The sequence below is a fragment of the Taeniopygia guttata genome, chromosome 5 (genome assembly GCF_048771995.1).
Source record: "Taeniopygia guttata chromosome 5, bTaeGut7.mat, whole genome shotgun sequence".
In the NCBI taxonomy this organism is placed as follows: Eukaryota; Metazoa; Chordata; class Aves; order Passeriformes; family Estrildidae; genus Taeniopygia; species Taeniopygia guttata.
In genome coordinates, this window is record NC_133030.1 from 48849305 (window position 1) to 48874851 (window position 25547).

The window sequence follows — 25547 nt, forward strand, 5'->3', positions numbered from 1 at the left end:
AAACGGAAGCTGCTAAACTCAGTGTTTCATTGCTGAGAGCATCAGGGCTTCCTTCAAGCTGAGTACAAGGAAAAAGAGCAGAATTTCTACTAATTCACAAATCTTACTAGGAACAAGAGGCATTTTTCTGATTTTATCATGCAGTCTGTGTTGTAATAACTTTCCAAGTCTGTATTCTCCCATTTAATACTCCACTTTAATGAAGACCTTGCATTGCTACTCTGCTTTTTGTTGCTCACATAATCTTTGTAAACCTCTCCCAAGTAGCACTGAGCACTTCCAGTTCTCAAAAGACAAGCAAAGGTTATCCTTCCTGTCCTAGAAATGCTAGAGAGCCAAAAAGCCAGTAAGGAAAAAACAAAGTAAAAGAGCTTGTTTCAAACAGATTTAAGAACAAGACGTATAAACCCTCATCCCTATTAAAAGACCAAAGTGCCGGTGGCTTCAAGACACATTATACCTTCCAACTATATAATTTTAATTTTTTTCAAGCTATTAAACATATGTATAGATTTAGCTTAGCACTGAGAGGCCTCAGCTGGAATACTTTTCACAGTTTTGGGCACTGTGCTTCAAAAAAGATGTGAACCAACTGGAGAGAATCCAGATGAGAGCAACAAGAATGATCAAAGGTCCAGAAAATGTGATGTATGAGGAAAGACCAAAAGAATTGGGTTTGTTTAGACTAGAGAAGAACAGTCTGAGGGGAGACATGACAACAGTCTTCAGACACGTTAGAGTGCTGCAAAGGGGAAGATAAACTGTTCTCAGTTTCTACTGGAAGTAGGCTAAAAAGCAACAGATTACAATGGAGATTCAGATTAGACTTTAGAAGAAACTCTTTTTTTGGTTACAGCAGTTATACCTGAGAAGACAATGCCCATGAAAACTGTGGGATCCCACTGTTTGAGACTTGGGTACTGGTATACTCTGGTCTGCTTTGTGGTAGAAGCATGAATAAGACTGGTCCTACTCCTTTTCAGCTATTTCCCCCCATGTTAGGAGTATAGGAGAGAGATTGCAAGTGAAAAAAAAAAATTAATATTTTCTGAAGGAATTTGGACAGGTCTGACCTGTCTTTCAACAGGAGATTAATTGCAGCCGTAACTACAGAGGTAGTATTACTACCTTGTAGCCATTACAAACTGTTTGTAACTATTATACTCAGGAAAACAGGGAAAATAAAATTCTGATTTTTATCTGCTTTAAAGTTATGCTGCTCTAAACTTATGCTGCACACTATTCTGGCAGTGGAGGTTTGTGTCAAAGATCTTGAGTGTAAATAAGCATAAAATCCTAAATGTTGTAAAACACACCATCCAGTGATAGATTTCTATGAACTCTGTTATATAGGAAGATTTAATACAGAAAGGAACCCAAATATGTGACACTTTGTCAGAAAGCAAAAGATTACATAGTACAACACATTTTTTGGAATGAATTTACAATTAATTTTAACTATAAAATAGACTGATAAAAACCAGGTGAAACTAAGAAAAATGTGGGGTGAATTGAAACAAAGTGCCTGACTGATAATTCCAGAGATAATTGGGAATGCAAACTGGGACTTCTGAGGTCCCTTGTTTCAATAGGTGGGTTTTTTTGTTTCTGTTTCTGCTTGTTTGTCTGCTTTTCATTTACAATGAAAAAAAATTTTAAAAAGGCAAGATTGCAAAAGCCAGCTTTTTCCTCAGTTTTTTTGGTGCTTTCTGCTAAGCAGCCTTAGAGCTACAAAGGTTCACAGTCTTTCACATAGACTCATGCCCTAGAAGTGTTTACAGTGAGAAGAAGAGTCCTTAAAATACATGACCACACAGACAATCATTGGGATCTTCAGATGTTTGCATCCTGGTTGGGACTGTGTATGAAGAGGCCTCTAGACAGGCATAGGTCACCGGGTCTGTGGAAATAGTGATTTGGTCTGGAGCTGCTATAGGTACTGGCTTTTGAGGAGAGAGTTCTGCAGAGGAGGAACTGTCTCTTTTGGCTTAACATTTCCAGGGCACAAACTCGAGGTTTAGAAGGAGTACTGTGATACAAATATCCTCAGCCGGATGACAGAGCTTCCTCTGAAGTTGATGACGGTGTTAACAGTGATCATTTCCAAGTCCAACTCGACAGTGCGGGGCCCCTTCACGGGCCGGGTCATCACCAGAGTAGCACTGATTGGTCCCGTTTGCTGTGCATAAAACAAGAGAAAGCAAGTGAGATTGCCAAAACTAGTTCTTCAAAACTACTGTCTCACTACAGTCTTAGAGCAGCCAAAATAGGTGTTTTCTGTTTCATCGTTTGAAACCACTGCAACTGATAGGGCAGAGTTTCATTTCAGCATTTGGCTTCTTTTCAGTGTGAGCTGTCACCTTCTAGAGTTTGTAGAGCCTTTGGGAGCCCTGCAAATTAAAGTAGCTACTGAACATAGACACTTGCTATTGCCCAAAGAATTAAAAAATGAAAACATGGATTAAGGGTATAAACATATAACGATACCTTTTTGTTTGTTTGTTTGTTTGAAGTACTCTTTAGTTTGATGTAAAGTTACTGTGAAGCAGCAGACACCCAGAAGGGCTTTTGTTAAAGAACGTGGAGAACAGGTGTTCCCATGTGAATGGGGTCTGGGTTTGTGGTACATTGTGAATGTGAATGGGACAAACCTTACGCTCCAAAGAGAGCTTTGAATATTCAATGGCACTTCAGAAAACCAGTCTTTTATTAAATGGAAGCAGGCCTTTGCATTATCTGACCAGACCAGTGGATTACGTGCATTTAAAAATCAAAGCTGCTGATGTTAAAACCAACTGCAGTTTGTTTTCCATCGGGAGCTTACATAGGCACAGTGGGTCCTGCTTTACCTGTCCAGTTCTACCTCAAAACTGGGTGTTTGTTACCTTTGATCAAAGAAGGCTGACACAGCCATGAGGAGGTGCTAGGCATGTTGCCTGGTCCGTGCCAGGCCGGGTCCTGGTGCCCCAGCAAGGGCACAGTGTCCCTCCCAGCTGGCCATGCCCTCCCACTGGCCAGAGAATGGCTGCGTGGTGAATCACTGGAACATTGCTCGGGCAATGGGGATGATGCTGGGAGCACCTGCTAGATTGGCTCAAATGAGGGCAAAAAGTCAGTGGGATCAGTAATGGCTTTGCAACAGGAAAGCTCTTGTGAGATATAAATGATTGTAATGGGACTGCTTGTCAATTCAGTATTTTGAAACATTTTTATTTTCTTACAGTGGGCATCCGAGATTCTTGTGAGAAATATGTCCTGGAATCTATCCCAGTACCCGTGTCCGTGAGGGATGGGAACCTTCAGTAGCCACAGAACAGGACTCAATGTGGATGTCAGAGCCAGGTTTTGTGTGGGCCTGAAAATCAACCTCCTGAGAGTCACATCCCTTGTGCATGTGCCTCATTCTCTGCAGACACCCCTGTAATCTCTGCATCTTGGTGGTGTGCCAAAGATAACTGGGGAACACAGAGATCTTCTGAGGAGAACAAATTTTAAAATCTCAGGTAATTACCTTTTCTCTAAGATTGTCTACATAATATGTATCTTCTCAGTGAAAAAAAATCATAACAAATGAAATCAAAGACTCCAGAAACCTTTATGTTGGCATAAAGGGGTGGGGTTTTTGATTACTTTTTTGATTTTCATGTTTTTCAATTTCCAATGAAAAGGTTTAATAAAACAGACAAGAAAGATTGAGTCTTTTGGTGACAGTTATTGATTGTCCATCAAACAGTTTGGCACAATAGTTTCTCTTGAGCTTGGGAAACCTGAGCTATTAGACATGGGCACAGTTCTGGGCTTTCCTAAACCTACTGTCTCATAGGAGAGGCATGTTTGCTTTGGGTAGGTTACTCTCCTGAGAGATCCAGCAGTTCCTGCAGATCAGCACACTGCTCTGCACATCTGTGTGTAAAAAAAAAAGCCTCATAATGAAGGTTTAAGTGATAGTCACAAAAAGCTCAGTTGTGCTATCACACATTCAGCTAAGGACAAGATACTCCATGTTTTCCCCCAGTCAGCACTAGACTTACCCGCATGTAGAATTCCCTGCCCTCGTTCCCTGACTTGATTTGGAAGATGTAATAGGCTCCAGGGTAGCGAGTTGTTGCTTGCATCTGAAAAATATCGGAAGGCACAGACCTCCCAGACACCATATCCATCACTCTGTACAGGATGGTGAACGGCTGATCTCGGCACCCAGGGTTTTCAGCTGGACACATGCAGCGGCTGGTTGTCAGAAATAGAATTGTCAGCAAGGGGTTTTTAAATATTAAATATTAATATTTAATATTAAATATTTATTATGAAATATTTTTAATATTAATTGCTGTAATATTTGATTCTTTATATGCTAATATAGGTGCATAAATAAATAAACAAATAATGTTGTTGATCAGCTAAAAGAATCAATGAAACTTGTAATGCATTTTCTCCCTTTTAGCATTTTCTGTATTGTTGTTCTGGCCTATATCCTGCCTCCTTTTTCTTGTCTTCTCGGCCAAAATACCTTGGTGTTCTCCTTAGATTACTCAAAAATGTGAACTTTCTTTGAAGCGGGCCTGCAGGTGTAGAATAGCCTGTACATGTTTGTTCTGATAGTCATTTAAAACTGAACTGTCCCCAGAATATTATTAAATCATTTCACTGATAGAATTACATAAACAGTAGTGATTTTTGTTTCACTATATTTTGTATACTACATGAAAACATGCAGTAGACATCCTGGATAAAACCAAAGCTCTAACATCAAATGCAGAGCCTTAAGGAAGAAGAGGATACATACAACAAACATATGACACTTCCACCAACAGTCTCCAATTTATTGTGACTTAGGGAATCCTTGAAACAAAAATTTCTTCTTTCTATTTGTCAGCAATTAATGCATTTCTTATCCATGAGCTTTTCCAGCTTCCCACATGAATGTTTGGCATCCACAGTCCCGTGTGGTCAGAAGCCCCACAGTCCCCTTCATCTCTCTTTGCATGGCCTCTTTCTGGGTTTATCTGATGCTCCCAGCTGTTCACCTGGAAGGAGAGCAGTCAGTCCCTGTTCATCCTCCTCACCCATCTCAGGGCTTCATATTTGACCCTGTTCATGGCTCAACTGTTCTAATTTGGCTGTTATCCATAAGGAAGCTATTTCATACTTTTGATAATCCTCATTGCTTCTTATGAACCTTTATCCAGTTGTATTTCTTTTGACAGGAGGGGAAGGAACTGCGCAGTCACAAAGATGTGGTACACAATAGCATGTGCTCCAAGGATATTCTTTACCTATTAACATTTGAAATTCAGATTGCTTTTCTGACCTCTAGTGAGTACTGCAGATCATGGAACTAGAACCCTCAAATCTCAGTTTGCATGGATTATGATCAAATCAATGGTTCTTATTTAATTTGTGAATTTGGGATTTTATTTTTACTTTAAATTCATCAACACTGACTTCCATCATTTTTATTGTACAGTCATTAAGGCTTATTCTGTAATATTTCTCTATCCACTCTTTTATCTACTGTCTTCAGATATTGTTGCAGACTTTGCCCATCTCATGGTTTATTCTTTTCCCCAGGTTGTTTATGATGGACCAAGTAGGTCTAGCTCAGATCTCTGCAGAAATTCAGCATGAAAGTTGACAATTCAATACTATCCTCTGTTTAATTTTTATTTTTTAGCTTCTTATTCTCCTATTCCAGGAACTTTTCTCTGTTACGTATGACTGCTTAATTTCCATAATAACTTTGTGAGGGTCTTTTCAGAAGCCTTTGGAAATTCAAACAGACTGCATCAGTCCATGTGCCCTAGCCACATGCTGGTGATTTCTTCAGAGAACTCTAAGGAAGTTGTAAAGCAGGATATCCCTTTATAAAAGCCATGTTGGGGGAATTTGCTGGGCAAGGGTCTTTTTCACTATTTTTTTCTATAACCTCCACTGCTGACATCAATTTCAGACAGTGCATCTGGCATGTCCCCATCAAGAAACTCCTGGCATTATGAACACCCAATTCCTTCCACAGAAAACACAGATGCAAGGAATTCACTTGGCTTTTATACTGATCACTTCTGGACATTCACAAATTAAGTGCAGGCCCATCTAGACATGAGCCAAAGCCACCAAACACAAAGCTCAGAGATCACGTTCTGGTGCAAGCTGCTCTGCAAGGACTCTGTAGCTGGGCTCTGGGGAATTTAGATACAGAGGATTCAGTTATTTCAAATTCCAGTCTGACTCTAACACCAAGGTAGAAAAACCCAGAACTAGACAGACACTGTGTGTCCACTCTTCATCTGCCCTAGTTCAGAAAACAATGTAAATAGACTCATAAATTCTAAATGAAAGAAGATAATTATTAATCTCTTGCCTTTCTATAAAATAGATGAGGCTACCAAGTAATTATTTGGTTTAGTGCAAACATTGTGGATTAAATAATGAGGACTGCAGTATACTGTCTGGAACTGAAATATTTTGAGCCCCCACAAATACATACAGATGTAATAGAAACAGGCTGGTTTTAGAAATGTAAGGTTATTGTTTGCTTGCTCAAATGATTCCCAGTTGAGACAGTAACAGTACTAACAGCTCCATCCAGACATACCCGATTTCTGGACAAGGTGGATCAGTCTGTGAACTAGTCAGAACTTTTAACCTTTAAGCAATAAGAAACTATTTGTATCCTGCTCTAACTATCATCTAATATTTTAAAGTACTTGCTAAGCTAAACTAGTTATGGTTTGCAGGAAATATCACTACTAATAAACAGGTTGCATTTAAACATATATGAAGTCAGTTAGTAATGTAAGTAAATGTCTCATTGCATCACAAGCCTTGCTGTTTTCTCAACTAACTGATAGCTGTTTTTCCAGTCTGACTTCACATACATCTGAGTATGATATATCATAGCATATCATATCATACCAAATCATATCACATCACACCTGGTAACCTGGTAAGGAATTGCAATTTATTATTTTTATACAGTTTACCAGTAGTAAATTTAGCAATAGAATGTATATATAGCTCTTTAGACAGACTTCATGGCTGTAGTGTAAAATTGCAGCTTCTTTGGTTTACCTTAGATACAACTTTCACAGATAGAATTTGCTTTTGTGGCTGTGGGTATGTTACTCACTTCTCATTAATCTGGAGATAAGGCTCCTCACATCGTACTGGGTCTAAACATTTATATTCTCCTGGGATATTGAAACATGTTTGCTGTGAAGTGCAGGTGAAGTTTCTGATTTCACATTCATTGATATCTAAAACACAAGGAAGGAGAGAATGGCTAAAACAGGGAAATATGTACAGGACACCACTCCTACAAGTTGGTTTCCAGCTCAAAGAGTTGCCCAAAATTCATAAAACTCTTGCACTGTGAGAGATGGCCCTTTTTAAACTGTGCTGTCTTTTAAGATCAGTTTTTACTCCATTCACTTCTGCTAATTAGAGTGCTCCCACATGCTAAATGCTGCAAAAAGAAAAAAAAAAAAAAAAAAAAAAAAGAAAAAAAAAAAGAAAGGAATTGGTTGCTCAAACTCTCCAACCTTAGAGAATGGGAAAAGTAAGTAGAGGTGTACAGCAGAGGGGAGAACATTTAAGGTCTTTCCTGTGTAGCTGCTTCCTAGCCAATAAAATCTTACTTAAAACAACACACCAGTTCGCCTCAGCAGGAATATTCACGTGGTGACATTCTTACCAGAATGGCATAACTGACCCCTACAAGTATTTCACTGTGCAAGGCCAAGACCAAGCATCTCAATTCTTGAAAACCTTTCAAGACACAGGATCTACTTTCTGGTCCCCATGGGTTTTAATCAGTGCAGAAATGTTACCTTGGCAGCTTCTACTGTCGTCAAGCAAGTTATAGCCCGAAGGACAGGTGCAGTAGTAAGAACCAGGCCCGTTCACACATTCGTGCTGGCAGAGGAACTCTGAGAAGCTGCATTCATCCATGTCTGCAGCGGTAAAACAAAAACCAAAGTTTAGTAAAGCCTTTGGCTTCACTGTCAGAAGAGCAGTCCTGCAGGCAGATGGCCACCCAGATTACCTGCTCATTACCTCAGCTAGGCTGGCACTCTCCAGCTCCCTAGAACTCTGCAGCAACCTGACAAAATGCTATACAACAAGTTCTTCATTGAACACTTTTTTCCTAAGGAAACCAAAGCTGCTGCTGAACACAATGTATGGCTTTTAATTATTTATTTTTCTTTTCTAATACCTGTCACCAGCTGGCCATGTTTTCATTTCTGTTTTACGTCAGAGATACTCTGACAACAAAGCTGCAACTGTAATTTAAAAGGAAAGACTTGGCTGCAGTTTTATTTTATTTTATTTTTTTCCCTTCATTGGAGAGCAAGCTTCACATTCCCAGGGCCACATGAGTTCCAGCAGAACTCCTGCAGCCAGCCCTGTTTGTTTCATGTTTTTTAGCCGCTAGTCAGTTACTTCCAAGTCATTCCAGCAAGACTACAAGAGCACATCCCAGCCTGGGTCAGACCCACTGGAAGGTCCAGCCCCCTCCCAGATACCTAGGAAGCTAAGCAGTCTGTCAAGTATCTGATTGTGCTCTTTCCCCCTTGCACTCATGAATTGACCAGTCATTGTGTTCTGCAGAGCTGTGCTCAAGTGAGAAAGACAAACTTCAGAGGTGCACATGGAGGCATGGCTGACTGAGGGGAAAACACATGCAAAGGCACTAGGCCGAGGGAGGCTGCCACTAATCATTTCCTTATTTCCCCGTTCAGGGGAAGAAAGAAACAAAGGCCAGAGCCCCAGCCAGGAACTCCTAAGGTCTTACTCCCAGCTCTGACATGTTGACTCTCCCAGCAAAACCACTTTTACTCTTCAGACTGAATTTCCCTTTCTTCTAACTTGGGCTCAACCCATTTATCCACTTCTGGTGTTTTGTGCAGATGGATTGGAAAGTATTTGAAGTCCAAATATATCCAGGCAGCTTTAGGGCTGAAATCAGCTTCTCAAAAGGGAGATGAAAGGAACTCTACACCTACATAGTCCTTTTACTGTGTGAGTTTGTCCCCAGTGAGTTCACTGAAACAAACACCTTCCTGAAACTACATGGACTGAGGTCTGACTCCATAAAGTGGCCGAGATATCAGCCACCCTCTGGCATCCTAGCCCAGAGCTCCAGCATATTGGTGTTTGGCTGCTGTCAGGTGCTGAGGGACACTGAGCCCACAGTGTTCCTAAACACTCCTGGCATTCTCCTGGCTGACTGTGTGCAGACAACAAGGTGGTTGTAATTTCAGGGCACATCTAATGCACTTGGAGGACCTCTGTGATTAGAAAATAATGATGATGTTGGGAAAGCCAGGTTGAAATCTCTGCCTCTCTCCTTGAATTGGGGCAAGAATGTCTCCCAGCTTCAAGGTAAGTTGGCTGCTAGGCCATGGAATATCCCCACTCCTGTTGAAGTAAATCTGAATCCTGGGTGTCTCTTAAGAGTGTCCTCCTAACCAGGCATTCCCTTTTGAGCCTCAGATGTCTAGTGATTGTGGTGAAGTGGAAGAAGCTCATCCAGAGAAACTTGACCTGCTTTGTCAAACATTTCTTGTGCAAGATTGTCCGGAAAAGATTTTCTGGTCTATATCTGGTTGGTGGAAAGACCATTTTGCTGGCTTAGCTCTCAGACATGGATGAGGCTCAAGCACCACCTTATTGAGCATGGCAATGAACCTACTGGTTCACACCTCCACGTAGCTCAGGAGGTGAACACATAAAAAACATTCAGGAGTCTAACTTAGAAGAAGAAAATCCATCAGGATGCAGAACACTAAGTTAGGTGTTTAATTCTTAAGACCCTTTAGATATTTAATATTTGTTCTTCCCCTTATAGCAAGGAGATTAGCAGGAAAAATATCTTGGAAAACACTAATTATGTACACTGCATCTCACATGTCTTCTGTCTCAGAAACAGCATATTACATCTGTTTACTTTAAGTGAAAACACAAATATCTTCCAGTGCATTTTTCTTCCAAGAAATATTGGCTGAATTTTCTAATTTTATCAGGCTGATGGTACAATAAGCAAAAAAATAAGTTTTTCCTTCAATTAAAATAAAATAATAAAGTAAAAACAAAAACCAAAGAGGAAAAATTGCAGTGACATAAGCACAATTTATTCTGCTGTGTGCTGAACAGGTCAGCAATAACTGTACTAAGAAATCATATATTACTGCCTTAAAGTGAAGCCAGAGCCATACAGGGGAAACTGGGGAAATTTTCAGGCAGAAGTGAGCAGTCGTTAAGAGCAAGGGAAATACATGCATTCAACAGACAAATGGAAAAGTGCTTTATATAAACTATTTCTTTAATCATGGAAGAATGTCCTCAGACTATCTCTACTTGCTCTAATAAAGCTTCCTGTTCAGCATTACAAAGTGCTTTCTTATGTTTTGCTGTTACCTTGGAGCTTTTGAATATTTAGCTTATTTCTTTAAAACCATTTGTGGCTCTTGTCCATGGAGCTTTCCTGGGTATTTGCTGAATGCTTTAGCTGGAAAGAAGATCATATGAGTTGCAGCTATCCTGATGCTACCATGGACCAAGGCAAAAAACTTTTAAAAAGTTTGTAAAAACAATGCCTTTAAAAAAGTAAATGTAATAGAATTAAAGAAAGCAAAACAGTAAATAAGAGAGTTACCGCTGCAGTTAACTCCATCAGCTTCCAGTTCATAGCCAGGTTCACAGCGGCAGAGAAAAGAGCCATAGGTGTTGACACAGGTCTGAGTGCAAGGGTTTTCACTTGTACATTCATTCACATCTATGGGAAACCAATGCCAAATTCATCAGTGACTTCTCCCCAAACTCCATTTTCATTTTTTCTGCAGAGCATTTCAAAGAGATTAGCTGTACAGTCGGAACAATTTGTTGTGAAAAATATAACCAAGTCAATGTTGTTTGTTTGGATTCAGGTTGATGCCTGGGAATAGCATGTTGGAAACACATGTGTGGAAGTGAAGCCTTTTGGGAATGACTTCAATTAAAAAAATAACATGGAAGATGGAGATGAAATTTTTATTACAAATGTTTCTGTCCTTATCCTGCAATTTGAAAACCATTGAACCAATGAGAAAAAATACAGCAGGATTTTCCTGAGAAAGATAATGCAATGATGAGGGATCCTTGTGGAAACCTTGGGCTAAAGCAAAAGCAGTATTTTTTTCCTTGTAGGACATTAACAACTTCTGGGCATCATGAGCACAGACCTTCTCCTGCAGCATGTGAGAAGATGCTCTCTGCTTTGCTAGGGAGACTGTGAAGAGATTGTGTTGACTTTGAGGTGGCATATCACAGCAAAAGGTGGTCTAATGCTTAGGACTCCAGTCTGGATCTTGGGAGATGCCGATTTACTGATCTGATGAAGGTTTCCTGTCTCAGCTGGGTCAAACAACCTCAGATTTTAATAATAAATTCAGTGCCTGAACACTTGGTAATTCCACTGAATTGAGTGAATTGAGGTTTGGGCCTCTGTGCGTATTTCTCCTGATACACCAGCCATGTTGCACCTGAACTCCTTCGAGGTACTGTGAAACTACAGAAATATCTGTCTGACAAATCTGTGAGCATTTTCAAAACAATGCTGGGAAGGTTACTTGTGTTCTAAAAACCAAGCAAGCTTTAAGGGTGTGGCTGAGGGGGTACCAAAGATTTCAGCCACGGTTTACCATACTCGTACCTTGGCACGATCTCCCATCGTCGTTGAGGGTGAAGCCGGGGTTGCACGTGCAGGAGTAGGAACCGGGCACGTTGGCACACAGCTGCTGGCAGTAGCCGTAGCGACATTCATCTATGTCTGTGCGTGGGAAGGATGGAAAGTGAAGTGGTCTGCATTTTCTCATGAGGTACAAAGCAGCAAGCACACTGAGCCAGCAGTACTGATAACACAGAAATACCCCAGCACGATGGTCATGGATGTCACAGCCAAACTTCCAGGCATTCAGACACGGAGTTAGAGTTGAAATATACCTCTCCCCAGTAGAATGTAGTAATGTGGATTTATCCACATCTGGCATCTACCAGTGTGTCAGATGAATTGATTGGCATTGCTGTAACCTTCAGTTTAAATCAGGCAGCTTGGTTTGTTCCTTTAAGCAGCTCCCTCAAAGGATACCTGACAGCTGGCACAGGCTTGCCAGCACAACGACAGCCAACATTGCAGCGAAATTTTGGCAGAATCAAAATAGAAACCTTCTTTGCCTCCACATATACCAAAGCTGCTCACTGGAACAGCAGTGTTTGTTACTACAGGCTTATTTTTTGAGTAAGGACATTTTTGAAAGATATTTTTCCAAATAGTCACATTCTCTTTTTATATGTATTTTTAATTGACAAATTACAAATGACTGTATAAACAGTTAATTCAATGCCAAAATAGCAGTTTGGGCTGAATTGCAGCATTGTCAATGTATGCAACTGAGTGCTATGAGCACAAGAAAATGCATGTAAGATGGTAAGTGCTAAAAGATTTTTTGCCTCAGAACTAAAAACTAAAATAACACCTTGAATAGCTGTCCTTTCAAAATCTTAACAATTCCTTTGGTATCAACTGGGTTTTGATTTATGGAGATTTTTTTAAATGCTGTGTTAAAGCTTTGAAGCTAAATTTATGCAATAGAAAACCCAGTATATTATATGCAGTCATCAAGATAACCTAAAGGGCAGGTCGGTGGTGATGAGTACACCACCAGCAGGCTTCACCAAATCCTGCAAAAATAGCATGGGTTTCAAGTAAATGAATACCAAATACACTGGCACAATGCATTACATTAAGTACATGCTTTGTCTTTTGCAGGACTGTTATCTCAAGAGTGCTACATTTTGAGGATAAGGACTTCTACAGGGTTGCTTCTCTTTGGGTTGGTCATGTCGATACTGCTGCACTGGCTTCTCTGTGTAAACTTTACAGGATAATTACAACAGATAGAAATGTAGGTTTTTGTAATGGTGATTTACTAACAATAATTGGTAATTCCACTGAATTCCACTGCACTACTAACAGTGCATGGAAAAAATCTGTATCTAAACCCCAACTTGGTCCTCTGATTACAGTAAGTATTGCTTTACTGTTTTATAGCAGCAAAAATCACTTCTCCAAAGCCAGGATAAGTATAGAAAACTGAGAGTTCTTTGAAATGTAGGGGAAAATATAGCAATTGTAAACACAATTTGCTTTTCCTCTTTCACATTGCCTTGCAATAATCCACCCCATGATTACTTAAATCGGGCACTACTCTGATGTTATTCCTTATTTTAGATAGCATAAGTGGGTACTCAAATCAATTCATCAATGCAGCCATTTCAGTTCTCTGCTATAACCATCAGGCAGAAGAGTCTTTTAGATTTGTGTTCAAATCCTGAATGCTGCACACAACCCTTTCACTTGGCCTGTAATTGGGAGAAGTAAATGGATAACAGAATGGGTGATGCAGAGCAGAATCTGCCTTCCTTCCCTCCCTCATCACCACCCTATCACAAATCTTGTACATTCCCCAGCACAAGCTTTGAGAAGTTGATTTATCATAGATTAAGGAGCAGGGGCCTTGGAGACTTCTTATCCCAGGGGAAGTACAAGACAGTGACTCCCTGAAGTGGCTATGGCCTCACAGACCCCAGCTTGGACGGGCTCATCCTGGTGCCTGCCTGGTGAATTACACAGCAGCTGTCAGCAGCAGTTAGGAAAGCAGCCATGAATTCATAGAATTGGTACTTGGGAGGAGAAAGCTGGAAAGTAACTGGAGATGCTCCAGGGACGAATGGGCAGGGAAAGCCTGTTCTCCTTCCAGTGGAGGTGTTACAGGATGGTCCAGCTCTGCAGGAAAAAAACTAATAATGGGAAAATTTTCTTTAAAATAGTTGTATGCTGGTTCCTAGGTCCTACCTATGTACCTAAAATTAACGTCTACATCATCATCCCATGAACATGTCAAGTGAGGGAAAACGGCTGGAGGAGAGGAGAAATGGAAGGTTTGTTTTCCTGTGCTGTTTGTTGAGCAATATTTTTTCAACAGGACTGAGCTAAAAGGATGAACAGGACATTGTTTCAAGGAGAATAATAAAATGGAAGATCGTGAAATGGCACCCAGTTCAGAGGCAATTTTTTCTCACCCCCAAACAAAAGAATTGGTTGACTTAGGATTTACTGTCATTCCCATTTCTTGGTATCAAATATGGATCCCTTTAGGTCCATGCTGTCGCAGTAAGGAAAGCACAAGTCTGTTTGGGCAAAAATCTTTATGCACACATGCTTGCAATCGATCTTACGTGAAAGGGAATCCTTCAGACTGGGAATATGAAAAGCCCAGTTATGACACTATTACGATGCTAGTCATATGGCATTTACATCTACAGTTTTGTTCCGTGAGGGAGTCTCTCTGCCAAAGCCCTCATTGGCACTTACAGAGACAAAAGACACAAGCTGAAGGTTTAACCCTGTACTTGGCAAAAGTGCTTAGTGACATTAATTCAGGGAGTCACAGGTACACATACACAGATACTCAGATACTGTAGCAATTGAGGATTTTACCTATACACTGGCCTTCTAACAGCCAGTAGCCTTCAGTGCATGAACAGGTATAGCCCCCTTCAGTATTTATGCAGATCTGGGTGGGGTTACACTGGTGAGAGTCTGAAGCGCATTCATCCACATCTGCAACACACAAATACAGATGGAAAATGTTAGAAATAACAGCAACAAAAGATTTTTCATATTGTACAATGTGTACACTGCCTCTTTGCAAGGAATCAGAGTTTGGAGGAGTAGGGGAAATGACCATAACCTGAAGGAAAATTCACAGTAATAAATATCTGAGGGCAGTGAGAACTGAGGTTGCACATCAAATCTCTCAGTTTTGCAGGTGACCCAGTGTTTCAGTTTTTCTCCTCAAGGGAAGTCTCTCATTTTCTTGAACTTTTTGTGATTTCTACATTTGCTATGTCACTGACCTTGGATTTCCATTTTATAGGGCAGTGTTCAGTCCTAGGGAGAGGCTGTTGAAAGGGTTGTGCAACCCCATTGAAAAGTAAGAGTTGAAGGGGAGTTCGAGAGATGTACAAACACAACTCAGAGACATAAAAATAAAACTTCCTACCCCCACCAATGCAGACCATCTCACTGTAATTTTTCAGACAGAAAGTTCAACCAAAAATCAACCTTTACCTGACCAAAAAATGTATACTTCCCTGGAATCAATTTCCTGACAATAACACTATTTTCTTTCAACTTCCACCTCCCCCCACCCTCCCATCTTTATTTGGTTTAATGTATTTGGGTTTTTATTGCAATCCCTTAGGGTGTTTTTGTTGTGGGCTTCCCCCCCCCCGCTTTTTTTTTTTTTTTTTTTTGCAAAGGAGGTAGATAGCATTTTTACATTTATATAAGCCAGGACCCTGGAACCTAACTGATTAAAAATGCCTTTCAGAGTCAGAATTTCATTTTGAATCACGCCTTCCTCAATATCTTTCCTGATGTTTCAGGCATCAGGTTTGCCTCTAGATGTCAGAAATGGAAATGCCAAAAGATAAATTGTGTCATTTTTCCAGCCAACCTAAATTTCTATGTTTTATTTATTGATACCTAAACTATTTTTCATTCCAGCATACTGTGCACTGGCCTTTGCAGAAGCACTATATCATCCTAGCAATGCTACTCCCTTGATCCTCCCCTGATTCTTATTAACCCAGACTTTGTTAGGTCATGACTGAAAGTGTCTCACCAATGCCCTGGGCTGGGGTAGGCAGCAGAGGGCAGAAATTAATCTCTGTATCTGCCCCCAAGGCAGCAAGCCCAGCCTGTCAGCTGTACAATCCTAGCAGTCGTGAAATAACTGATCCAGTCTACCACAGCAGCATGTCTAACATGTTCAGATATATAAACAAATACATACATATTATACATATGGAGGGAGTCTAGAGTTCTTATCTTGCCAACATCTCTACCGGGGCAATTTATGGTGAGTCAAAGCTGGTAAGATAATAAGAGGGGCACAATTAGAGGTAATTGACTCTGTCAGAAATCAGTTCCCATGTATTTATTGGCCAGATGAGGACTGGCAAAATGGTTGGGAAAGTGGGAAATGGGTAAGATAACAAGTCTAGACTATATAGGTCATAAATATGTTGTTCAGTTCAGCTATTGCTTCTGTGATTGAGCTAAAAAATTTGGGTCCTCCCTTCATAGCATATCACACATAATTGGTAGTATATGAACAGAGATTTTATCTAACCATAAATTTAATTACAATGACATTAATGTTTTCTAAATGAAAAAGCTTTCTATTTGTCATGCTTGCTTATTGTTTTAGGAGTGGTACATTGGGATCTGGCCAATTCTACTTTTTCTAGTCTGCGCTAAGCTTAAAAAGGAGATTTTAATTTCCCATGTTCTCTGCTTCCAGTAATTTTAATAGGTGAAGCAAAGTGAAAACAAAATTAGGGTCATGATCACACCACATATAGTAGCAAGACAGTTTGAAGACAACAGATCCTCCACTCTTCTGTGGGGCATTTTCTTGCAGGGGTACAATGTTTTTCACATAAAGCAACAGGTGGCTATGGGATTGATTTTGTTCCCAAGTCATCCTTGTAGCTGTTGCTTGTGCTCCACTCCAGAGAAGTAAGATGTTGATCCTCTTCCATTTGCTTTATAACAAACAGATTTATTTGCTTAGCCCCAGTCTTCACCTTTTGTGGTGGTATTTGGAAGCATATTTCCACTTGAATGCAACATTTTTTACTATGGAGGCCTCCTGTGGAGTTTCTGCCAGAAAACCTGATGATCCTGAAGTTGTCTATGCAGAACACCTTGACTTATGACATTTTGCACTGAACAGTACTTCAGTGACTTCACTAAAGAAGTTTTATGCAACCAACAGGTGTAAACAGCTTTACTGGTAGCAGCAAGTCTTTTTGATTGGGCTTGAGCGCACACACCCAGTTCTGTATTTCATGTCTGGCATTCTCTAAGATTGCCCCTTACCATGAGGTGCCATTAAACTCTTACTGACACAGCCAATACAATCAAATAAAGTATTATTGCAAATCAGCCTTCACAGTTGAACCAGGTAGTGTAATCCCAGGCTGTCTGCCCTGGATTATCCACATTATATGGGCTCACTAAGTGGGAGTAGATATTTGTGCTCTGAAAAAAACTATTGGTGCAACAATTGGCCAGACATTAAATATCTTCATGAAGGATATCAGACCTGGGAGACATAGGGTGTCTTGCCCAGCCCATTTGCACAGTGCAGCATACAGTAAGAGCAGATGCGGTTGGTAAAGTCAAAACTAGACATTTGGCAGGGAAAACAAGAAAAAAAAAATCCCAAGCAATCCCAGATTATTTCCACTGGGGAGAAAGCTAGCTATAGAACTTCAAGAGATTGCCTATAATGTATAGATATAGAAGTTATATCAAAACACTTCCAGGGCATTTTTCTTTGAATGGAAAATTGCAAAAGGTTGCAAGTGGAACGTGTCAATTCATCAATAAGGTGTGAATAATTCCTTTGTCTGATTGCACATCTTATTTCTGTCCCATTCAAGCATAAATCTTAGGTGTCTTCCTGCTCTGGGACTTCAAAGCCCATTTGTACTACCTCTGCCTCTGTGATGGATCATACACAATACTCGAGCAAAACTGTGATGCTAATTGCACATGGTAATAGATTTTCAATAGTTTTGTAGAGTCAAATCAGATAAAACAAATTCAGAGAATAAAAAACTGTAAGGCCTACTCAATGCAAGGATAGCACATGTGGCTAAGAAATCCCTGAGGTGCATTTTTCCGAAGTTTGGAAGAGTGTGTCTGACACAGCACAACTTATGTCACAGTCTTCACCATGGACAGAAGTACTGCAATGAGTTGTCATCTGAGCCCCAAAGTAAAGTCTAATCAGCTGGAGAGCAGAAGAGTTATTAAAGGAGAGCATGGTAGCAAGAAACCCTAGAAACCCCACTGCCCTCCATGAGAGATGTTAACAAATTGTGATAATGGATGATCTCAGCATCAGGGCCGTGAAAGCCTCAGATGCTGTCACCCATCACTGATAATCCAAGGATGGTTTTCATTGTACCAAATCTGCTTTTAGTATATTTCATCACCAAGATCCCTAGAAAATCTTATCTGCATCCAAACAAGTCTAGTCTTTAATAATAGCTACTGTTAAGGGATACCTCGTGTGATTTTGGCTAGCTGACTCAGTATGTGGCAACAAAGAAGAATTGCTGTGAGATGGACTGGGAAGGAAATACAAATTAGATCTGTCCTCAGTGAAGATAGATTAAAGTACCTGGTGGTTACTGTGCAGGACAAGGAGCCAGCACAGATACACTGACCACATTGTAGTTCATGGACTGAGAATTTATCTTTTGGGAACTCTTCCTTGCTTTTCATCTTCCATCACCCTGCTTCCTATTTGAAAAGCAGGGATTACAAAATACATAAAAATCCATAAAAATCCATTATCTCTGCCATAGTCCAGTCTCCCTCACTGTTTAGCACCTAAGACTCTTCAGGACAGGGCTTGCCCTCTTACGTACAAAACCTGTTCACAATGAGTCTATTTTTATTTGATGCCTTCCAATTCTAATACAAATCAAACTGGACTACAAAACCCTGCAGTATCCCACTTGGTGATAAATTTCAGTGCACCTGGATTTTAACAAGGAAATTCAAGAATAAAGAATTAAAGGACAAGCTGGTGACCATTTAAAAAAACAGAACCAGGAGCAGGTGACAGACCTTTCTGTCTTGTAGTCTCTCATGTCCAACCTGCCCCTCTTATATGAACATTTCAAGATACCACTTTTTCAGAAATGTTATGGAGACTCTACATTGGCTAGTGAGATCTAAAATAAAATATTAACCATCATTCTGAAAGCATTATGTTCTACTAGAGGACCTCAGAAGCATCAAAGTTTCCTTCAGCTAAAGTCTATGGTACTCAGAATGTTGCTGTTCTACCCTAATGTTGCATGGAACCTCAAAGATCCCAGTAGTTACTGAAGCAGGAAGAGAATTATTGAAAATTGAAAGAGTTATCTGGCTTTCACACCTCTTCTTACCCTGACAGACAGGACTGTGAGCGCTGCTGTGAAATTACATATGAAAAATGTGAGGGTGTTAAAGGTCATACCTAATAATTTTGAATAAATTCAGATTTTCCCAAATGACTAGGCACTCTGGGTGACTCCTTTGAGAGAGCAGTTGTTCAGCACTTTGTAACAACACTAGAGAACCAAAGCAGGGTAGATGGATCACTGTTCAAAACTTCTCTTGACAAGGAATGCTTGGCCAAAGCTGGTTCTAGTTGTTTCAGCACTTGAGAATCCTGATGTGTGCTATTAAATTAGTTGTCATCTATATTCTCTCACCCATCCTTCCAGTTGTTTTAGTCACTTCTCTTATCTCCGTCTTTCTAGTTGCTGTATTCACATTACTGCTCCCACACTAATTCCAAAGGCAGAAGTTCGGGCAGGACTCCAGACAAATTAAAATCTGACTTGAAGTGGGAAAGATTTACTTTGTTACTTCCCAGATGAACACTGAGAGCAACCACATGGCCTGTCCAGATCACTGCTCTCTGCCTCCTAAGAAATACCACCTACAATGAACAGAGCCTCATGGCTCCGAGCCATGAGATTTAAAGATCTCTGGGTTACTGACAGAAGGAGAGAATACGTACATGGCATCTCCATATCCATTTGTAAGGAAACGTGTGCTGCAAGAGCCAAAGCCTGAACACTCCAAAATTAACCACATCCCTCTCTCTCAGATCAGTGTGTTTGCCTTAAAAAATTATGGCTGTGGTGGTTTGGTTTAGCAGCTCTGGGGTGTGATGTTGTCTTGACTTGACATTTTGACAAAGAGGTGGCTGGGGCAATGGGATTTCATTTGGGGATTGCAAGGGTGGAGAAAGATTTTTTTTTTTAAATGTCTGGCTGGTTGCCTGCCTTTTGTAGGATGTGATGTGCTGATGCTTTGTTTTCATTGGTACAGACTGTATTTTTAATGGATGGCAGGATGCCTGGAGACTGGATAGATATCCTTTACAATGTCAAAATAAATATGTGAACTAATGGTGTTTAGCATGCAAATTACTGGCTTTGTGTTTTATTATCTGTAAAAGCTAATATTAATAGCTATTAGTAGATTCTTCAGAATTTAGCCACATCACAGAACAATGAATGAAATGTTTAATTCAGGGCTCATAAATTAAAGAAAAAAGAATTAAAAAGCTGTCCATTAACAAAAAATGGGGCAACATATTAATATAGAAAGGAAACCTAGATGTGAAACTGCAGCACAACACTACATCACACTAATTCATGTTCATGTTCTCACTGACTCATGTTCACCAAGAATGCAGGACTGAGACCACTCTTACATGAATTAATAATATTGCAAGAAATCAGAGCATAAAAAGAAAACCAGCACTCTAACCCTTTGAATTAAGACCAGATATATTCTGTACTTTTCAAACCAAAGAGACTAAGACTAGGAGTTCAATAATCTCAAGAGAGAATCATAAATGTAGAATTCTGTGGATCTGGTTTTGGTCACTGTTTTATCACATTTGTGATAATATACAGAGGATCACTGGTGCTGCTGCAGTCAAGAACTAAAATGTAAAATGAAGTCTTATATGAAAGTATTTCACTAGGTATGGTGGGCACATTTGAAAGTGCTTTTCAAGACAGACAAATGCAAGGTCATATATCAAGAGTAAAATATGTAGGTCAAAAAAAACCCTCTGAGGCTGTTACAATAATCACTTGAACATGAACTTTTCCTGACATCATGTTGCTGAAAAGACAAGCATTACCATAAGAACACTGAGTAGACACAGGAAATTATTCTTACCACTGTACATTGCATTAGTGCAATAATTACTGAAATGTATTTTTGGTGTCAACACTTCAAAAATTATATTGCAAAGAGATACCAAGAGATTCCAAAGAGTTATTCCAGGCCACAAAAATTTATCTTAGAGCAAGATAATGCTCCATTTAGTAATCTATTTAAGAAAAGGTTCAAGGTATATATGCCTGTGATCTGTAAGCATCTTCATGGAAACTATGTTCTTATCTGGAGATGGTCATTACAGCTAAAGCAAAAGGCAATGAGATATAATTCAGTGTTTAGAAGACAAATTCAAAACGAAAACAAGACACATGCTTTAGTGCTTCTGATTAAGCATTTGAAAAACATAATAAAACATATGCTAGATGGTGCATGGAACCTCAAAGTTTCCAGTTGTTACTGAAGCAGAAAGAGAATTGTTAATGTACTGGCCAGTACATTACATGTTAATGTAACTCTGGCCAGTGCAGGTACTGAAAATGAGGATAGGAATTTGAAAAGTTCTTCCAAATTATCTTTCCATTGCAAATATTTAAATATATGCATATGCACTTTTTAATTTTTTTATTTGTACTTTAATCAATAAAACTGATTTTTAGTGAGAGAAATTGTACCTCTAATGCTTTTAGTAACTTCAGAAATATGTGGAAAACATAGAAAATGTTAGTAACAGTTTTTGTGCTAGAAGATGTTAAGTCATCAGCCTAAATACATCGGGCATGCCAGCCACCTTCCTTTCAGTACACACAAAGTGATTGCTTCTTTATGAAGAATGAACCAAGTAAAAAAGGAAGAATCCAAGTTATTCCCACAGATAATTCATGGAATCAAAGAGCCTCAAGAGGACTAAACAACAAGTTAGAGGATGTGGTAATGCAGGAAGTAGTAGATTTTTCAGCAATCTAAGCAACTTTACAAGTTGGCTAGCCAGGGAAAGAAGCCAGCAGACAACAGAAGGAGCAGAGGTGTTTAGGAACTGGGAGCACCTGCCCTCTGGAAGGTGTGGTTCAAAAACTTGATAAGCAAAGACACTGTCTTTCTTCTGCTCAGAAAAAAAGAGGATTGTGCATGACCAAGACTTCATGCACTAAAGAATACCGAAGGAAACTAAGTCCTTAAGATCTACTCATCAGTTAGAGACTTTTCAGAGCCCTTCAGGTAGGAAAATATTTTCTTGACAAAAAGCTATTTTTAAAGGATAAAAAATAATCCTAGTACTTATGGGCATGTGGTTAAATGCCACATGACAGAGAGGCAAGTTTACCAAGGCAGTCCCATCCCAAGGAGATGATTTGCACCTGCCCAACAGGAACAAGGGAGACTATTGTCCTTCAGTGCATCCACTGGTGTTGAGTGGTGGGATCTGTGAGTGTGCTCATCCCTCCACAGGCATGGTCTGTGCTCGGAGCACTGTGACCATCCCACTCCCCCAGGGCAGCTCCTTTCCCAGCTGGCTGACAATGGAATAACAGCACTAGCAGAGAGCTGTTATGGAAGGATGTGGGCTTATCATCTCTGAGCTAGAACCACACTCTTGGAGACCATGACAATTAGAAGTGAAACTTTGCTTGGACTCTGTGATGAAGGGGGAAGCCAACGTGGACAGCAAATTTCCAAGACAATGTGCTTTTGGCAATGTGTGCTGTTTCACAGATGGACTGTTACATTGTGTTCTCTTTGGAACATATTTAGCATGCATGACTTCCTTTCTTAAGTAACGAATTCTGATAATCATGCTACAAATTTCTGTGGGTCACAGTAGTAGCTAAGGCTGCATTTCCTTCTTTTGGTCAGCCATTGACAAATGTGAGTATGCTTTTGTCATCATGATTGTTTGAGAGCCACTAGCACCATGGGGTTCAACACACTAATACTGGAGATTAATTTGACTGTTGTGAGAGCACAGGTCTTGCAGACTGGAAAACGTTTACCATGGAAAATCTTCTTCCCCCTTTTACAAGGAGGTGTGGGTGATTTTGGGGCACTATGTCTTTATTTTATTCTGTCTGTCTTTTAGTCCCACTATTTTACTGTCACAACCCCAGGAGCTAACCTGGCTCTTAAGATGCAATGATCTGGAAGAGAGGCTCAAAGCTGACAGCTCGTTCCAGAATCTCTGTCTGCTCAAACACTAAAGCTCATTCAGTCATTTATAGCCCTCAGGGCTCCATTTTAAAATAATACAAAAATTGGATGTCTGTTTTTTATAGGCATAATTGCAGGCCAGGACTAAACATCCGAGCTCAGTAACATGGGTATCAGGTCCAAGATTACTTGGAACAGAGCACTCTCCCCAAACTTCTCCCCCACTCCTTATTTGGACACTGAAAAATAATTTCCTCAGTAGTAGATTTTTACTCAGTGAAATCACATGTTTTCTCAAAACTTTTTTTTTTTCTCAAGATAATTACATTTGATAAGAAAAGGGAAGAAATAACAATGCCACATTCCTAAAGTGCAGACTGAAGCCAAATTCAAACTGCTGCTGTGTGGGGTCAGTGTTTTTTCCAAGGACAACTGACCCTGCTGAGCTTGGACACGATCCAAGATCAACTCCCTGAACACCTGTTTAATTGCATATTTCAGTGTCTGAGGGCTGGCCATTGATTGCTGAATTAATTTTCTATCTGCGTCCCATATGCATTAGGTTATTGGCTGATGACTAAACAAGGATTAAAGTGGTTATTTTTCACACAGAGGGTCAGTCTGGAAATGGATGCTAAGTAAGTGTGAGGCATGAATCTGTAATTCTGCTCCCTTTGCCTGGTATGAAAATTGCTCAACATGTGTCACAGGTTCTAGGTCTCCTGCCAGCTATCTGAGCCTTTCCTTAGCGAGCACACTTTTCACATTACTCAAAGATGATAAACAACAGCTAAACTGTGAAGGACTTTGCTCTTTGAACACTGTTCTAGTCCTGCTTTTGTGGCTGAGATTTACAGGACAGCCACGAAAAGAAGTGCATAGCAAGGGGACTAAAGGGCCCACAGCCTCTCCCCTCTCTGCTCAGAACAAACTTGTGTGTGGTTCATACACCTGGCATCACCTACATGACCACAGATCCTCACTCCCACCAATTCCCAGGGCTCTCTGTTGGTACAAGACCACAGCCACTTGAGTGGACTATTCCTGGTGTCCTGTGAGAGATTTTGCACGAATGCACAGTCAGTATGCTGACTCTGGGATCAAAAATAAGACAAGATACTAATTTCAACCAAGAGCTTTGCTTAAAGATGGAAACTCCATGGGCTGGAACGTAACTATTCCTTTGATTCGTGATTTCCTGCTGCAGGTTCTGCACATGCATGATCAGTGCATGGGATTTGGGAACCTCAGCTATTTCTCTGCTGCACTTATTCTATGTCAAATAGCTGCAGTATGGCAGAACAAGAGTGACACAAGTACCCTGAGGAAGTGTGGTAGACACATTGCCATTCACTGATGACACTGAACCTGCTGAATTAGAAAGTACAAAGTTTTTGCTCAACATGATTTTATTGTCATCATCAGGAAATATATTTTTCAGCTGAATAAATGAAGTGTTATCGTGGTTTCTCAAAATTACCTATTTTGTATGACCACATGCTACACTGCGATCTACTTGTAGAGTAGTAAGAGGAGTCGGCGAGTTTTTATTGAGAATACTCCCAGCTGCTGGGAGGTTATCTGAGTAGCACTTTCTATTGCAATGGAAACAAAAAACATGCAGTCAGAGCCAGCAAATGCATGCTCAGAAATAAGAAAAAAAGATCCTTACAATCATCAGTTTGCTGCATGATATGAAATATCTCAGGCAAGAATCTCTAGAGAATCTTATAAAATTTTACAGAAGAGGAGTGGAACTATTAATAGTGAAGAAGTGAATTTTCTATGGCTGAATTGTATATCTTCTCTTCATTACTATGGCTTAGTTTAAAAAGACCCTGAAAGAAAGAATATATAAAAAATATAGGTGTTTAAAGCATTATTTATAAAGCTTTTAAACATGTCAGTTAAATGCTATTGGCTTCTCCTCCAACAAAATTTTTCAAAGACTTTTCTGTTAGGGTACATAACATGAGAGAACTAAAAGCAGAGAACTGCTATTCCCACTTTTGTTCCCTGGGGAGCTTTGAGAAATCTCAAGCACAAATAGTCCAGCCAGCTGGTTTAGCCAATTGGTGGTCAGTTTACATTTCCTCTAATAAGTGAACTTCTTGACCGTACATTTTAACTGAGTCATTAAGAGCTCCTTTTCCAAGTGTTTTGGCAAGCTAGAGAGGTCTGGGACTGTGAATAAACTACAATAACTAGTAAAGAAGAGAACAGTCTGACTTTTAATATGGCAGAAGAAATTGATCAAAATGGATCCAGAAATTAAAGCCACAGTGAAAACAATGGGATACAAATATCCACCTGCAGGCTATAACAGAAACTTTTATTGGAAGGACTGCTTCTTCCACTAAAATGCAGACACTTTGGATGTGCAACATCAAGTGTGTTGTGCAAAGAACTGAAAAAACAAGTGAGATTCTAGGTGAGAAATATATACATACCCACAGAGAAAATTCAGCATGAATGCTGTAGTCACTCTGACAGGATAACTTGAAATCTTCAATATATGTGAAAAGAAGACAAAGGATCTCTATCATGGGATATCATGATAGAGATCCCTTGTATGGGATTTTTCATTAAC

The 25547-nt window shown here is 39.9% G+C and overlaps 1 protein-coding gene across 2 annotated transcripts in view; it reads right to left on the minus strand.

The window, feature by feature from the left end:
* Positions 1-1326: 1326 nt before the first annotated feature.
* FBLN5 (fibulin 5) overlaps positions 1327-25547 on the minus strand; it is a 44939-nt gene continuing 20718 nt past the window's right edge. For both annotated transcript variants that reach the window (XM_012574051.5, XM_072930347.1), the window contains exons 5-11: positions 14537-14659; positions 11690-11806; positions 10655-10774; positions 7827-7949; positions 7127-7253; positions 4032-4227; positions 1327-2179 (exon numbers count right to left, since the gene is read on the minus strand). In XM_012574051.5, the coding sequence (XP_012429505.1) occupies positions 2018-2179; positions 4032-4227; positions 7127-7253; positions 7827-7949; positions 10655-10774; positions 11690-11806; positions 14537-14659 (968 nt within the window). In that variant the 3' untranslated portion in view covers positions 1327-2017. The remainder of the gene's footprint in view (positions 2180-4031; positions 4228-7126; positions 7254-7826; positions 7950-10654; positions 10775-11689; positions 11807-14536; positions 14660-25547) is intronic.